The following is a 17,895-nucleotide window of genomic DNA, read 5'->3' on the forward strand; positions in this document are numbered from 1 at the left end:
CATAATTGTAGCTCAGATGTGAGTGCAAAAATTTTGCAAACACAAGTTACAAATACTCTGTGGGCTGAGCCCCCCCTGTCTTCCAATCCTAGTGACGTCCCTGGAGCACACGATCTATGTGAGTGCAAAGCATCTGACGAGATTGTGTTATAATGAGTTAGTCGTCGAGATACGCCAGGATGCGAACACCACTCTCTCTCTCAGGGGTCTTAAAGCCCCCTCCGTGACTTGCGTGAAGACACGGAGAGAGAAAGAAGCCCGAAGACTTGTACTGATATGCCCGCCCCTCGAACACCATGAAGAAACGTTCTGTATTGGGGAAGTACGGAGACATGAAAGTACGCGTCCTTCAGGCCGTTGACTGCAAACCAATGCTGTGGGCGAATGCATTGAAATATGCATTTTTGAACAGCATTCTAAAGTGCTTGACTCAGTACACGCAGGTCCAGGATCGGTCGCATCCCGCCGCTTTTTTGGGTACAATGAAGTAAGGGCTGTAAAACCCTGACCTTATCTCGGCTGAAGGGACTGGCTCGATCATGTCCTTCGCCAGCTTTCGAAGCGAGGAGCTGGGCTAACTGAATTGCGTAGCCGAGAGGGATTGTGCGTAAAAGCCAATGCGACGGGCTGGAAAGCTGTTTCCAAGCCTCATAAAATGTTATCTGATCCCCATCCAGGTCACAACAACAAACAAACACGATGTGCACAAGCCCACAAGACACAAACAATTCCAGTTTCCCGTGTCTTTTTTGGAAACACCCATTAAACATTCACAGTGCTGGAGGAAAATGTAAGTGAGCCCATGGACTAATTACTTTATTGAAAGCTTTTTTGTCAGAAGCTGGCAAACTGGAGTCCAATTAATAAAATGAGTTTAAATGTGTGGTTTAGTGCAACTTTGATTGATATTAAGACACTCACACATTTTAAGATTGCTGTCCTTAAGAAGCATCAGCTCTTCTGAACCATGCTCCTATAAAGATATCTGATCAAGAGAGCACTCCATAAGGCTGAAAAGGGATACAAAACAATCTCAAAATGATTAGACCTCCGTCAGTCTACACTTAGACAAATTCTCTATAAATGGAGACAGTTAAATACTGTAGCTATCCTTCCTAGAAGTGGGCACACAGTCAAGATGACTCCTAAGACACCATGCAGAATACTCAATGAAGTAAAGAAGAACCCACGAGTAACAGCTAAAGGCTTGAAGACATCATTGGAACAGGCACACAGCTCTGTTCCTGAGTCTACCATACGCAAGTCTTTGGACAGGCACGGTGTCTACGACAGTACACCATGGAGGAAGCCGCTGCTCTCCCGAAAAACATTGCTGTAAGCCTGAAGTTTGCAAAAAAGAGCAAACCCCAGTGCTGCTTGGAAAATATTTTATGGATTGATGAAAAAAAGTTGAATTTTTTGGGAAAAATGTTATGGCGCAAAATGGGCACAGCTTACCAACATCAAAACATCATCCCAACAGTGAAGTATGGTGGAGGGAACATCATGATTTGGGCTTGCTTTGCTGCCTCATGGCCTGGACCACTTGCCATCATCAAGGGTAAAATTAATTATTAAGTTAAAAAAAATCCTACAGGATAATGTCATGGTGGCTGTCCACCAGTTGAAGCTCAGTAGAAGTTAGTTGATGCAACAGGACAATGACCTTAAGCATTGTAGTAAATCCACTACAGACTGGCTTAAGAAAAACAAAATGTGCCATTTGGAGTGGCCTAGTCAAAGCCCAGACCTTAAAATGTGGAATGACCTCAAGAGAGCAGTTTACACCAGACATCCTACAAATGTGTCTGAGTTAAAACGGTTTTGTAAAGGGGAATGAGCAAAAATTGCTTCTGAACGATGCGCAGGTCTGATTCAGAACTACACAAGAAACTAGAATTATCCGTGTGTTGCCACCCTATGCCCATCGTGCCCGTGTATTGCTGTGACCCAGATGAGGACCAGACCACACTCTATGGCAAATCACTGTAGAAAACCAGTTTATTCCTAGGGGTTCACATACTTTTTCTTGCCACTGTAGCTGGTCTGCCACCTGTGGTGGTAAGCAAAATTACTCAGTCTAATACGTAATTTATACTGAAGTCGCGTGTAGGTTCTATACCATAGGCTATGCATAGGATGTACGTAGCTCTGCATAGCCTGATGCACACCTTTCTAAATTATGAAATATCTCTTAAAGGAATAGTCTACTCATTTTCAACATCAAACTATGTTACTACCCCAACCAAGAGTTGTTGGTGCATCCCTCTGTCATCTGTGTGCGTGCACGTAAGCGCTGGAGCGCGCTGCGACACTTCGATAGCATTTAGCTTAGCCCCATTCATTCAATGGTATCAAACAGAGATAAAGTTAGAAGTGACCAAACACATCAACGTTTTTCCTATTTAAGACGAGTAGTTATACGAGCAAGTTTGGTGGCACAAAACAAAACGCAGCGCCTTTCCAAGCGGATTTAAAAGAGGAACTATATTTTATGGCGTAATTGCACTTTTGGGAGAACTTCGACTCGCCTGAAAAGTCCGCTCCCCTTCTCCCTCTCATAATGGGAGAGGGAGGGTGTTACTGCGCCGAGTCGAAGTACTCCCATAAGTGCTATTACGCCATACAATATAGTTCCTCTTTCAAATCCGCTTAGAAAAGCGCTACGTTTTGTTTTTTACCACCAAACTTGCTCGTATAACTACTCGTCTTAAATAGGAAAAACGTTGATGTGTTTGGTCACTTCTAACTTTATCTCTGTTTGATACCATTGAATGAATGGGGCTAAGCTAAATGCTATCGAAGTGTCGCAGCGCGCCCCAGCGCTTACGTGCACACACACAGGTGACAGAGGGATGCATCAACAACTCCCAGCCAAGGCAACAACACAGTTCAATATTGAAAATGAGTAGACCATTCCCCTAAAAGTGCCATGATGAACGTCATTATTGAGATTTAAAATACTATAAGCCGATTACAGATGTTATGATCTCTTTATAGTCTCACTATAATCTATATTTGATTTCTTTTTTAAGCATCAGATCACAATCTTACTTTAGTAGCTCCAGTTTACAGTGAGGATTGTTCAGTCCATAAGAGATCAGCTTCACTCCTAAATCTCTTAGATCATTCCAGCTCAGGTTTAGATCTCTCAGTTGTGATCGGTTTGATCTCAGAGCTGAAGACAAAGCAGCACAACCTTCATCTGTGATAAAACAATTACACAATCTGTAAAAGACAAATGAAAAACAAGATCTTAGGCAGAGATCTCTGATGCTGAAGCTACCTAATAACACTGAAGAGTTTTGAGTTATTGTTGAAAAAAAAAACTTCACATAGTCTTTCAAACAAAACTAAACCTTTGATAACACAACACTAGATTGCACTATTAAAATGTGATGTGATATCTTTTCACTGATCTGAGATGTGATTCCCAAAACCATAGTTGCTAACCTGTTAGATAACTATTCTGTACGTAGGCTATATAAATCCGTGCGAGCATTTGCGCGCAGAGCCGGCCTTAAGCATCTGGTGGCCCGTTTCAATAACTAATAGGGGGCCCTACCCACATAAAACATAAGCATAAAGAGCAAAAAGCAAGGATTCCTGTTGGTTTGCATCAATAGTATATTATTTTATTACGTGCACTTTCAGCTTCACGAACAGGCAGCTCAACAGAAATGATCCAACCTTATTTAATTAAAACTATACAATTATAGGTGCCTCCCCTTTAATGGACGCTAAATTCTCTGCTTAATTGATTTGTGCAGTATATTTTCAGCTGTCTGGGCTGACTTTAAAAAAAAACAACTCAAACATCCCCTCAACTTGAATTATTTAACAAAAGGCAAAGAAAAAGTGTCTGACACTGAACCGAACTTATAAATGAAGAGTTTCGTTGCAAAACGAGATAAATCCATTTTTTTACATTTTTATCTAAACATGTTTATTATTATGTTATCATGTTATTATTTTGTTTTATGGTGCTACTTAGCTGTATTTTTAAGTTATGAAGGTTTAAATCAAAACAAACCAACTGCAGTTGAGTTTATATTAATTGGAATGCATAACTAAAAAACGAGATTTCTGAACAATAAAAAAACGGATTTATCTCGTTTTGCAACGAAACTCTTCAAATAACGATGGGCTCCGCGTTTTTTCAGCACCATAGACAGCTCACCTGGTTGCGAGCGTAGATTTCACCTGAGCCCTTTTTAGAAATCCACCCTTCTTTCTTTGAGTGCTGAGAATTCCCTGATAAGTTCATCTTTGTCCAGCGATTGTGTCGCCTCGTGCTCAATTAAATAGATGTTTGCACATCGCGTTTATCACTACCTCTGTCTCACATGACAGTTTCTGTTCAGACACCCGAGGCGTCAGTCGGCGGCGCTCCGCTGAGCCTCACTGAAGTTGCATTTAAGCATATATAATGCGGATGTGCTCGTCGCGAATGTTCTGCCACAAACTGCAAGTCTGGAAAAAACTTTTATGGTGTCCCGGATTCTCAACCTGTTGATGTTTTTCATCGCTAAAAGGGAGTTTGGGAACTTATATAGCAGAGCACAGATGACAACATGTTTGCTCGAGAGAGCGCAAGCTAGCACTAAAGGTAAAGCTAACATTATAACGATGACGCTGTTAGTGACGTTTCTTTCAGACCAATCAGTGATCTACTGTGTTTTCGCGTCATGTTTGGTATCAGCTCGGGTTGCTTGGAACCCCAACCGAGGTGGTACGAAAAAAAGTACCGGGTACCACGTACTGCACCTAATGGAAAAGCTCCCAAAAGTAAGCTGACCCGACCCAAACTAAACCAAACCATGGGGTACTATGCAATGGAAAAGCGCCATTACTTTGTCAAATTACAGCGACCCTATAAAGAGGGGGGGGTGGGGCTTGGTCGAGGTGGGGCTTAGCTAGAGGACCCCCCCCCCCAATAAGCTTTGACATAATTCGAACACTGGTGGACTGTCTTGGGCATGTCAAAGATTAGTAAAAACATTGGCTTTGATGCATTTTTAGTTTTTGTGTAGCATCAGTTTTTTTCTCCCTCATTTATTGTTTGTGGCTGTTTTTGTCCCATTGACTTCAATTATAACCACATTTTTGCAGAGCCATGACACCTTATTTTTATATTTTAAATGTTGATGGTTTTTCCTTTTGCAAAGAGGTAATAATTACACTGTTAACCCTTTAGTAGACCTGTGCAAAAACAGAGCTTAATTTCTAGCTTGTACATTGAGTTATATGGAGTTTTATCCATAATAAAAGCATATTATTGTGTGTGTGTGTGTGTGTGTGTGTGTGTGTGTGTGTGTGTGTGTGTGTGTGTGTGTGTGTGTGTGTGTGTGTGTATGTGTGTGTGTGTGTGTGTGTACCTGGTAATTATCACGTTGTGGGGACCAATTGTCCCCACAAATATAGGAATACCAGTGTTTTTATGACCTTGTGGGGACATGAGGAAATAAGCTTATAAATCAAACAAAATGATGTTTCTTGAAAATGTGAAGTAGGAGAAGAGTTTCTGTGATGGTTGGGATTAGGGAATGGGGTAGGTAAGGGGAATAGAATATACAGTTTGTACGGTATCAAATGCATTACGTCTATGGAATGTCCCCACAAAACATGGAAACCAGAATGTGTGTGTGTGTGTGTGTGTGTGTGTGTGCGTGTGTGTGTGTGTGTGTGTGTGTGTGTGTGTGTGTGTGTGTGTGTGTGGGTGTGTGTTTACATTCTATTGAAATTATTCTATTTAATTATTGTTATAAATTCCCAAGTAAACCTTATGGTTTTACTACAGAGAAAGTTACATTCCTGTTGAACATCCCCACAAGCCTCATTATGTGGCTCATTATGCAACTCTTTTGTTTCTCAGCTGTCAATCACTGATTATTCAGGAGCTTTCCCGCCTCCATGCATACGGCCTTTCCCATGTCTTAGAAATTGTAAATCAATATATTGTTTTATGTGAATGAGTAGGCCGAATGATTTTCACATCATTTTGAAGAAAAAACTCTAGACTACTAGATCCTGTTTTGAAAAGTCTTGGGAAAACATATTTAGAATGAGTTTTGTGGGCTTATATCAGTGACTTAAAAATTTTGCTTTTTCAAAAACCATGCACAAGCATTTTTCTCTCAAAAATACCAACATGTACATACATGTTGATACTATAATATTGTAGCCCAGTTTGTGCTGAATACAGTGTTATGATACTTTTGCCATTATTTTGTTTTTAAGCAACTGAAAAAAGCGCAAATGTCAGTGCATGTCAAAACTTCCCCAGGGCCCTAAAAACCCCTTAGACCCCAGAGGGTTAACTCAGCTTGCTAAAAACGTTGCATTGTTACACGAACCATTGCATAATGCTCATCCTGTTCGTAATGATTCTATTGCGTGTAGGAGATGTCAAAAAATGGTTTCTACCATCACAGAATGTTGTTTCCGTGAATATTTTGAGCCATGGAACCAAGAGCATCTTAAAGGAATATTCCATTTTCTTAAAAGAAAAATCCAGATAATTTACTCACCACCATGTCATCCAAAATGTTGATGTCTTTCTTTGTTCAGTCCAGAAGAAATTATGTTTTTTGAAGAAAACATTGCAGAATTTTTCTAATTTTAATGGACTTTAATAGAACCCAACATTTAATACTTAAAGGAATAGTCTACTCATTTTCAATATTAAAATATGTTATTACCTTAACTAAGAATTGTTGATACATCCCTCTATCATCTGTGTGCGTGCACGTAAGCGCTGGAGCGCGCTGCGACGCTTCGATAGCATTTAGCTTAGCCCCATTCATTCAATGGTACCATTTAGAGATAAAGTTAGAAGTGACCAAACACATCAACGTTTTTCCTATTTAAGACGAGTAGTTATACGAGCAAGTTTGGTGGTACAAAATAAAACGTAGCGCTTTTCTAAGTGGATTTAAAAGAGGAACTATATTTTATGGCGTAATAGCACTTATGGGAGTACTTCGACTCGGCGCAGTAACACCCTCCCTCTCCCATTATGAGAGGGAGAAGGGGAGCGGACTTTTCAGGCGAGTCCAAGTACTCCCAAATGTGCTATTACGCCATAAAATATAGTTCCTCTTTTAAATCTGCTTAGAAAAGCGCTACGTTTTATTTTGTACCACCAAACTTGCTCGTATAACTACTCGTCTTAAATAGGAAAAACGTTGATGTGTTTGGTCACTTCTAACTTTATCTCTAAATGGTACCATTGAATGAATGGGGCTAAGCTAAATGCTATCGAAGCGTCGCAGCGCGCTCCAGCGCTTACGTGCACGCACACAGATGATAGAGGGATGTATCAACAATTCTAAGTTAAGGTAACAACATATTTTAATATTGAAAATGAGTAGACTATTCCTTTAACTCAACACTTAGTTTTTTTCAACGGAGTTTCAAAGGACTATAAACAATCCCAAACGAGGCATAAGGGTCTTATCTAGTGAAACGATTGTCATTTTTGACAAGAAAAATAAAAAAGATGTACTTTTAGACCACAACTTTTCGTCAAGGTCCGGTCCAGCGCGACCTAACGTAAATGCGCAGTGACGTAGGGAGGTCACGTGTTATATATATACATATATATAAACGCACATTTGCGGACCATTTTAAACAATAAACTGCCACAAAGACATTAATTACTATCAGTTGACATACAACAACGTAGGAACGGTCCTCTTTCAAGACGCTTGTAAACCCTGGGGCGGAGTTCCGCGTTCGTCCTCTGTGACCTCTTGACCTCATGACGTATTGCAGTGACGTAGTGGGGTCAGCTGGCGCATCACGACCGGATCTACACGACGAGAAATTGTGCTTTAAAAGTGTATATTTGTTTTTTTATTGTCAAAAATGACAATCGTTTCGCTAGATAAGACCCTTATGCCTTGTTTGGGATTTTTTATAGTCCTTTGAAACTTGGTTGAAAAAAAACTGTTAAGTGTTGAGTTAAGTATTAAATGTTGGGTTCTATTAAAGTCCATTAAAATTAGAAAAATTCTGCAATGTTTTCTTCAAAAAACACAATTTCTTCTCGACTGAAAGACATCAACATTTTGGATGACATGGTGGTGAGTAAATTATCTGGATTTTTCTTTTAAGAAAATGGACTAATCCTTTAAGATCCGTCAATGGTTGCAGCTTAGGGCTGCCAATGAGTTGTCTATTCCTTATATAGGTTATATAGAGCAGTGGTTCTCAAACTGGGGTCCGGAGCCCAGTTTTATGACATTTTATAAAATACATTTATTTATCATGAATTCTGTGTAATTAAACCTAAAAAATAAGGCTACTAACCAACAGCATTACTTGGTATAACTTAATATGTTTTGTTTAATTAAAATGTTACATTTTAGAACAGTTTTTTGTCATACATTTTCTTTGGGGGGGCTGCGAAGGAATGCACTGTACATAAGGGGGGCCCACACAGAAAAAGTTTGAGAACCACTGATATATGCTGCGTCCGAAAACTCAAGGCAGTGACTCATTGCCTCGCTGCCTCATGAGGAAATGACTTCGGAGGCATGAAGGTAGCTCAGTGAAAGACTTTCGGACACACTTCTAAGGCAGCGTGTTTGAAATTTAAACAGAGAGCGCCTTTGTGATAACTAATTACATATTTGAAAACTACAATACTAATTTCTCGCTAGAAATGCAATTAAAAGATGTAAAAAGTGAAAATATACCTTTATTTACACTAAATTGGTGGTCAGTCGCGTCCTTGGCCGCCATTTTATTTTTTCGAACTCGACCGGACTCGACCAATCACATTCTTAATGTACGTCCACGCATAGGTATCTCAGGAGACGGGAAGTAAACCAAACATTGAATTCGGACATGCCTTGATGCCTTGCTGCCTTGGAAAGCTGCCTCAGAAAGCAGCAATTTAGAGTTTTCGGACGCAGCCTTAGAGAAAATAAGGGGTTTGCTAAAATTGCAGTCCCTCTGCATAAACTGGTAGTGGAGTTCTCTAGTCGCAAGGGAAACCTAAGAAAAATGCCTGCTTGGTGTTTGCCAATGCCTGGAGTGCACAGTGTGAGAAGAGCTTTGAGGAGTTAACCCTCTGGGGTCTAAGGGGTTTTTAGGGCCCTGGGGAAGTTTTGACATGCACTGACATTTGTGCTTTTTTCAGTTGCTTAAAACATATTAATGGCAAAAGTCTCAGTTGCATAATGAGCCTTGTAGGAATGTTCAACAGCAATGTAATTTTCTCTGTAGTAAAACCATGATAAGTGTTCGGTTCTTTAAGAATCTCCCCACCGAACGGGGCATCAGGAGAGGACAGGTTGACTCGTTGTGGTTTTTTATTTGAACTGAATGATTTTTACAAACAGCTAATTTGTCCATAAATAGCAGGTTATAAACTAGAAATAGAAAGGCTATAGTATAAATAACAATATTGACATACATAATATACAATACATTATAAATATACTAATATGAATAAAATATAAATGTCAATATAGAAAATCAGTATTTAGTATTATAGATATTATAATATACTTGGTTTAAAACTGAACAACTGAATAAAGCACATCTCTAAACACAGAAATGCAAATCAATGTAAACCACATCAAATATACATCAATGTTAATGTTACACATTAAACCAATATAATATTATTATATATATAATAATAATAATCACAAAGGTGTAAGTTAATCTAAAGTGAATGCAGTGAGTGTAGTTTTAAATAGCGACGCTGTACATAGCAATCCATTACCAAGTGATTGACTACATTACCCATCTAACACCGCAACCAGGAAGTAGCTTGTGTTAGTGAAACGCTCCAATTTCAAACATTTACCGGAATATATCACAGATACCAGAGTCATATAAAGAGAGAGTTACGAAACGCTTTGATCTCGCCGCCGCGCGGGCACGTGATTCATGTAACGTTCTACAGTTCCTAACCAAGCAGGGCTGTCAATCTGTTTGCATAGGTTTTCAGCTATTTTAGGTAAATATTACCTTGTAATGTGAATTGATCACTATACTTACTATGTTTATAACGTTTTTTTTTTTACTAGGGAGTGATGGAAATACAGTAAATCAGTTAATAAAGATAAACAGTTAATGATGACCCAAAGATAACTGTGGATCTGTTTCGACCTCACTCTGACCGTCACTACGGTCTAAAAAGGAATGATCACCTTCGTTCTGCCTATCACCGAGACCATATGTCAACAAAGTCATGTCCATGACCTCCGGAAGCAGAACGACCCGCGTCTATAAATAGCAGAGAATGCTCCCGGTTCAGTCTCTCACCTTGATCGCCTCATACGAGACCGTGAGTAAGAGACTACGTATTCAGGTAAGAAATTCCTGACTATTTTCTTGTTGCATTCCACTAATTCGCTACCTAAACAGTGCAGGTGCCTTGTGCCCCCGAGAATTGTTGTGGTTTGTGTATTGACTTATTATTTGTAGGTATATACCTTTCATTTAAACTTATATGCACTAGATTTCCGGGTAATTTAAGTTGTTTATCCGTGTGCCTCTACTGCTGTTCGCAGCCGTGGGCTTTGTGCGAGCCCACTAAGTGCGTTCGCGCGCTGGTGTGGGACGCCATTTTACCTGTGTTTGTATTTACTGCTGTTTTCAGCTGGTATATTGTGTCTGCTGCTAGTGCTATTTTTTGTTGAATTATTTGGTTGGGGGCTGTTTTTTCCAGTACATTATAAACAGCCCTGTTATTATTGTGTTTCCTGTTCACTATTTCAGTCTGTTAGGTGCGTTTACGTGCTGGTGCGGGCTGTGGCAGTATTTCCCCACACCCTATACCCCTGTTCACAGCTGGTAAGGGGTTAGTGTGTGCCTGCTAAGTGCATTCGTGCGCCGGTGCGGGCCATCATAATACTGTGTGCTGTGCTTTTCTGCTCTTAGGTACTTTTTTTCGCCTTGAGTGGCGGCTACAATCACACTTTTTCCTGCAATACTCCCCTCTGACACACCCTATACCCCTGTTTGCAGCTGGTGGGGCTAGTGTGCGACCGCTAAGTGCATTCGTGCGCTGGTGCGGCCCACCGTATTACCTTGGCGGATTGCTGAAGGAGGACTCCAGGCATTATATTGGGATTCTGTGTTGCTGCAATGGCTTCCCACTACTGCAGGATCTGCAACGCCTCCATGAGTTCTAGGGATGGGCACAGGGAGTGCCCCACATGCCTTGGAGCTGCCCACGTGCTGGAAGACGTGGACAATCCCTGTAGTGCAGCCTGCGATCTCTCCAGGGACGAGCGACGGCGCCGGGCCAGCCAGGTGCGCGGCCATGTGCGTGAGGAAGGGAGCGGGAAGCGGCGCTCCCCTGACCAGCCGTCCCTCTCCAGTAGGCATGGGCATAAACACAAGCGCAAGCGTTCACGTTCGCGTGATCGACAGCGGGACTTCCCCCATGGAGTTACTCAGGTTGAGCCACCCAAATCTGTTAAGCCCCCTGCCTCAGCTATGGTGGCAGAAAGCAGCAACACGGGGTCACTCGAGATCCTTGCGGCTCTCCAGGCTCTGTCACGGAGGTTGGACAAGTTAGAAGGTAACCAACAGGACTTATTACATGAGGATCCCCTCTCAGTCAGGCCCGAGAGCTTCGGCGAGGAGGAACATCAAGACAATGTAGATGTGTTATCCCTATGCGCTTCACACACAGTGGTGGACGACACCACAGGTGGCGACGACCTCGAAGGGGAGCTACATTCTAGCTCTGCTGAGCCAGCTGACGGCTCCACGGAGCCAGGAGAGGCCCCTGTCAGTTCCCTGATGTCACGGGTACTGAGCGCTGCCAAGGTTTTGGGCCTTCAGGGGCCTACATCTGCCCCGGCTCCCGCTGGAGGTGTTTGGGAGGGCATCTCCCGACCTGAACCACGGCCTTCTATACCTGTAGCAGATGACTATACTGCAATGCTGAGGTCATCATTGGGTACAAATTCGAAACGGCCCCAGTTTAATGCAGGTTGTCGCCAGCTGGCAAATGCTAGTTATCCGGTTGAAACTGGACTGGGGAACATGCCACCAGTTGAGTCGCCTATGGCTGCATTGACGTCTCCGATCTATGGTGCCCTCGCAAGGAGTGTGCCAAGACGGACCGTCTGGTCACTAATTCCTTCAACGCATCAGCTCGAGCGGCCCGTATGGGTAACGCTCTAGCCACCACCCTGGCGGCTCTACGGAAGACACTGGGCCCAGACGATCATGATTCCAGGGCCCTGGTCGACGCGGCTCTGTCTTCCCACTCCCAGCTGACACGTGACGTGGGGGATGCGATGGCCTCTGCAGTGCTGTGTCGCAGACAAGTTTGGCTGGCACAAACCTCCCTGCCAGATGCCATCAGACAGGAGCTACTCAACCTCCCTGTGGTACCAGGACACGTCTTTTACCCTGGATTCCAGGAGGTGCTTGATCGGATTGAACGGACTGCAGCATCTAGGGAAGCTGTCCAGAGGGTTTGCTCTAGGTCTGCTTCAACTGCCGGCCGCCCACCTGTCAGTAGGTATAGGCTGCGGCAGCCTACCCGGCCTCCATCAGCAGGTGACAACCCAGAGGCACGGGACTGGCAATTTCGTGCACCTGACCGACGTACAGCCTCAAATTCCAGAATTAAGGGACGACGAGGACCACAGCGGGGCACAGGCAGGGGTGCAGGCCGCGGTGGCGGTCCTGCATAGGAGTCCCGGGTCGCCCGTTGATTGTCCTTCCCAGCTGTCACGGACCTCCTGGGAAGGCATTGTGCCAGACCCTTGGGTCGTGGCTACGGTGGCTCACGGCTACCGATTACAATTTCGGCGGCGACCCCCAACGTTTTCAGGGATCAAGATAACGTCCGTAAAAGACCCTGTTTTAATGTCCGTCCTCGTCAAAGAGGTCCAGGAGTTACTTCTGAAAGGGGCCATCTCAGAAGTACCGCCCAGCGCACAGCTCACTGGGTTTTACTCCAAATACTTTATTGTTCCAAAAAAAGATGGCGGTCATCGGCCTGTTCTCGACCTCAGGCCCTTGAACCGATATCTCAGGGTGCTACCCTTCAAAATGGTCCACACAAGGGTGGTGATGCAGTCTATCCAGCAGGGGGAGTGGTTCACGTCCCTGGATCTGAAAGACGCCTACTTCCACGTCCCAATCTGTCCAGAACACCGGCCCTTCCTGCGCTTTGCCTTTCAAGGCAGGGTATTCCAGTTTCAGGTCCTTCCCTTTGGTCTTTCTCTGGCCCCAAGGGTCTTTACTCACGTGGTGTCAGCTGCGCTGTCCCCCCTCCAGTGTTTTGGCTTGGGCATCGAGCCAACGGTTTGTCCCGTGCCACAAGTATTATGCTTCTTGCAGTCCCACTTTGATCTGGGCAAAGCAGCCAGTACGATTAAGGTCTATGCTTCGGCCATTTCAGCTTTTCACCAGGGGGCAGATAACACATCCCTGGGTAGGCACCCTCTGATTAGCCGGTTCTTAAGGGGAGCCCGCCGGTTACGTCCAGGTCGCACTTTGCGGGCACCAAGCTGGGACCTGCCTACAGTTCTGACATCTCTCACTGAAGGTCCTTATGAGCCTATTGCAGACGCAGATCTACGGTCTTTGTCTCTTAAGACAGCATTTCTCTTGGCTCTCTGTTCAACCAAACGAGTCGGGGAGCTGTGTGCTCTCTCCGTTAGTGATGACTGTTTGAGGTGGCAGGCAGGGGGCACTGGCGTGTCACTCTGGCCGAATCCAGCTTTCCTGCCAAAAGTGCTTGATCAGCAGTCCATGAACAAGGTGTTGGAGCTGGCCCAATTCCAGCCTTCCGCTGCCTCACAGGCAGAGCATGACAAGCTTAGCACATTGTGTCCAGTCAGGGCCTTGAAAGCCTATCTGATCCGTACACAGGCTTTAAGAAGAACGCACTCTCAACTGTTTGTCTGTTATGGGGCGGCAAGACAGGGACTGCCGCTTTCCAAACAGAGGCTATCTCATTGGCTGGTGGAGGTTATTTCCCATGCCTATAAGGCTCAGGGGATACCGGTCCCAACAGGTACAAGGGCTCATTCTACTAGGGGTATGGCTACATCTTGGGCTGCCCTCAAGGGTGTGGCAGCAAGCGACATCTGTGCAGCGGCTTCGTGGTCTACGCCATGCACTTTTACAAGAATTTACCGGGTGGATGTGACTCGACCAGCTCCGGTCGGCGACGCTGCCCTCATGTCTGTGACTGAGCGACGTTCTAATTGATCCTGGGTTCCTCGCGACTCTGTTGGTATGTGTCATCCCTTTTTAGACCGTAGTGACGGTCAGAGTGAGGTCGAAACAGATCGTAGGTTACGCATGTAACCATGGATCTGTGAGACCGAGGGATGACCGTCACTATCCTTGTCGCTCGGACCATTCTGAGGCGCTCAAGGTAGGAGACTGAACCGGGAGCATTCTCTGCTATTTATAGACGCGGGTCGTTCTGCTTCCGGAGGTCATGGACATGACTTTGTTGACATATGGTCTCGGTGATAGGCAGAACGAAGGTGATCATTCCTTTTTAGACCGTAGTGACGGTCATCCCTCGGTCTCACAGATCCATGGTTACATGCGTAACCTACGTTATCTATACCAACTACAGCAACACAGTTTATCATTTATTTTTGTAGCAAAAATATGGCTGTATAAATGGCTATCAATCTGCTAAAAACATAATTCCTACACTTTTACTATATTAAAATCACAAAAAAGATCGCCAACGCGGTTATTTGTAACACTGAAGCATAACCGAAACACACTAAATTCATATTTAATTGTATTTATAGTACACATTAATTGTTAATATAATCATACATGATTTTCGAGGATACATCACTCGTATTACTTACCAAACACAATGAAACACATAGCAGCATTGTGAAGCAGTGTGACTTTCTTATAAGGCATTTAGCTTGTCGCTGTTGCCCCCTAGTGTTACTCGTAATATATAAAAAAAGATAAGTATAAAGTAGATGGCCACCAGTAATAAAATATTAAACCATTAAATCTATATTATTCACACATTATACACAACTCATTAAAATATAAATAATTTTCTAGTTATTATGAACGATAATCATTACCTACAGCAGAGATCAGAAAATATCACTGTTGACTATATTCATAAAATGTCTGAAAATGTAAAGAGAAACAGTTCATGTTTTCATCGATTTACCAGCAGGTGTCATTGAAATGAATGGGCTTCAGTGCTGCGTTTGGAACTATGAGTCACTACATGACACGCTGTTACTTCCGCATTCCATTCTTACAACGGACGTCTATGAGGCTGTTTACACTTGGCATTAACATGTGTTTTCGTCGATCAGATCACAAGTGGACGACGTTAATGCCAGGTGTAAATGGTGTTTAAAACGTTTTGAGCTCGTCCACTTTCGACCACTTTTAACCACATCAAGAGGTGGCCGAAACCAAGTTAGATAGGATCGCATTGGAGTTTCGTAACGCACATGTGTTTGAATGCGTTCGAACAGCCACACGTGACCGCCTTCTCTCCTAACATTTATCTAATCTGAGGTATTAAACACAAGTTTTACGTCTTTTTTGACTTCTGGCGTGAACGTTCGGTGAACAGCGCTATTTTTAGCCTTTCATTGATAAAACTAAGCGGCTGATCTCCGTATAGTTTCGTTTTGAAAGCGTGTGAAAGTTGCGCGATCCTATTTCATCAATTGCGCTGAAAATTCAAAGAAAGCTCTTACATACTCATGTACAAAACACTGTGCAGCATGTTTACTTGCTAAACAAGCAGTGGACACTGACATTATATTAGATCGCGTCCATATAAACTCATAATTACTCCCGCTCGGGTTTGAATGACAGCAGAGAGACTCGCCCACCGTCTCACAGACCACCCCCTCATAGTATTCAGCACAGAAGCGGTCGAAAGTGGACAAAAGAGACGGATTTAAATACCAGGTATAAACGTCATGTGTCTCTCTCGTCCACTTGTGATCCGATTGATGAAAACACATCTTAATACCAAGTGTAAACAGCCCCTATGTGAGTGTCGTAACTCTATTATTATACGACTCTGGCGGATACTATCGAGCTGACAGCGTTAAACATTAGACCACAGATATGGTTTAATCAGCGTGACCAACGTAATATTTATCGAGAATACAAACCGCGCATATACATAGCGGCAGTACAGCAGTAGTGTAACAAACAAACTTAGACCGCAGTTCAATGTAGGGAAACAACAGCTTACCGGTGGCGCATCTCTCCTGACGAGACAACATGTCAAACACCAATACTCGCTCCCGCTTATTGCTCGTGCTTATTTAGTATTGGATTAAACCACCCTGTTATAGGATTTTTACTGCTGGTTCGTGCTTTAATCAGGTAAGTGAACCTCCCACTTATTTACCTGCGTCATATTTGTTAAACACCCGTGACGTAATACGTAATAAACACTACAATAAGGTTTACTTGGGAATTTATAACAAAAATTTTCAATAGAATGTAAATACCCACACATTATTTATATACTTGTGAAATTAATAGAAAATATTTCAATTTAAAAAATTATATATATATATATATATATATTTTTTTTTTTTTATTGAAATATTTTCTATTAATTTCATATATATATTTCAATTGAAATATATTTTCACAAGTATACCTTTAAAAACCATAGTAATCATTGTAAAGGTACTGTTTGGCCATCATAAAAATAATCACAGGGTTAGTGTTTGGTTGGCCAACGAGAGGTTTACTTTTGTGCAGTAAAAAGCTGCACAAAGAACTGAAGAAGAACTGCCTATCGTTGTCTGGACTCTTTTTTATGTTTTTATAATCATTATAGTAGAAACACAACAAGGGACAAGCATGATAAACTCAATGTTTGTTTACAGCAGCCGCCGCCGCCATTACTCCCTCACGTGTTGATCATGAAAGCAGCAAAGTAATGTGTGCACACGCGAGTGATCCTGTGTTTAATAAACTTGCTGTGCGGAGATATAAGCTTAGACGCAACTAAATAAGGATTGTACTGTTTGCAATCGCGTATTTTATAACAATACCAAAAAGCGTCTGTACTGTTTGACGGAAGGACAAATAAAACTCTCGCGTCTGGAGTTAGTGACACACATACGCAAGTAAATAAGGATTTAGATGTCATGTTTGGTGCATTCGGATGAAACAACTCAGCATAACAAGAAATGGAGAGACTGGATCGCAGATTGTGTATCCATTGATTGCAGGAGGCAAGAGTTATGCATATGGATGTCTCTGCTAATTCACTTCAATTGCGCGGGGGTGTGGTGATCTCATCTCATTACAGATAAACAGGTAACAGAAGAAAGACGGTACCTCTCCTCCTTCTCATACAGTTTACACTGAATGACAATATCTGTTTTTGATCTCACTTACATCATTTAAAAGCAGACATTCAAAGCATTATGTATGTTATTTTCTATGACAAGTATTCGTTAAGTTACAGTAAATTTTTCTGACGTGTTTCTGAAAGGACTTCACTGAGGGAGAGAGAACAAAACGTGCATCATGTTTATTTTCTTAATTTTGCGAAAAGCACAACATTCTGTTTTTATTTGGAGTGGACATAAAAAACTAGACACTTTAACGATTTAAATAATGTATAAATCATATCTGTATGTCCAAAATCAGCAGAGTAATCTAAGTCTCTTTGCGGAGTGATTGAAAAATAAAGAGTTTCCGGCGCCCGTGCCGCAGTCGACTCCAGAGTGTTAAAGGTACGACTCACCTTTGCCCTGGTACTCGCATATCCTGATTTCTTACCTACTTACTTAGGCCTATTGCACCTCCTGGTGCATAGGCCATCGACAACTTCCCTCCAGCTCTTTCAATTCTTTGCTAATCTGACCAGTTTGCCCCAGGGCAGGCCAGTCACTTTGATGTCTGCTTCAAGGT

At 42.7% G+C, this 17,895-nt stretch overlaps 1 protein-coding gene across 1 annotated transcript in view; it reads right to left on the reverse strand.

The window, feature by feature from the left end:
• LOC129427289 (protein NLRC3) overlaps nt 1–17,895 on the reverse strand; it is a 90,455-nt gene that overhangs the window by 40,107 nt on the left and 32,453 nt on the right. Inside the window, exon 6 of the mRNA XM_073875840.1 lies at nt 3,055–3,228. Coding sequence (XP_073731941.1) covers nt 3,055–3,228 — 174 coding nt within the window. The remainder of the gene's footprint in view (nt 1–3,054; nt 3,229–17,895) is intronic.

The sequence above is a fragment of the Misgurnus anguillicaudatus genome, chromosome 14 (genome assembly GCF_027580225.2).
Source record: "Misgurnus anguillicaudatus chromosome 14, ASM2758022v2, whole genome shotgun sequence".
NCBI classification, from domain to species: Eukaryota; Metazoa; Chordata; class Actinopteri; order Cypriniformes; family Cobitidae; genus Misgurnus; species Misgurnus anguillicaudatus.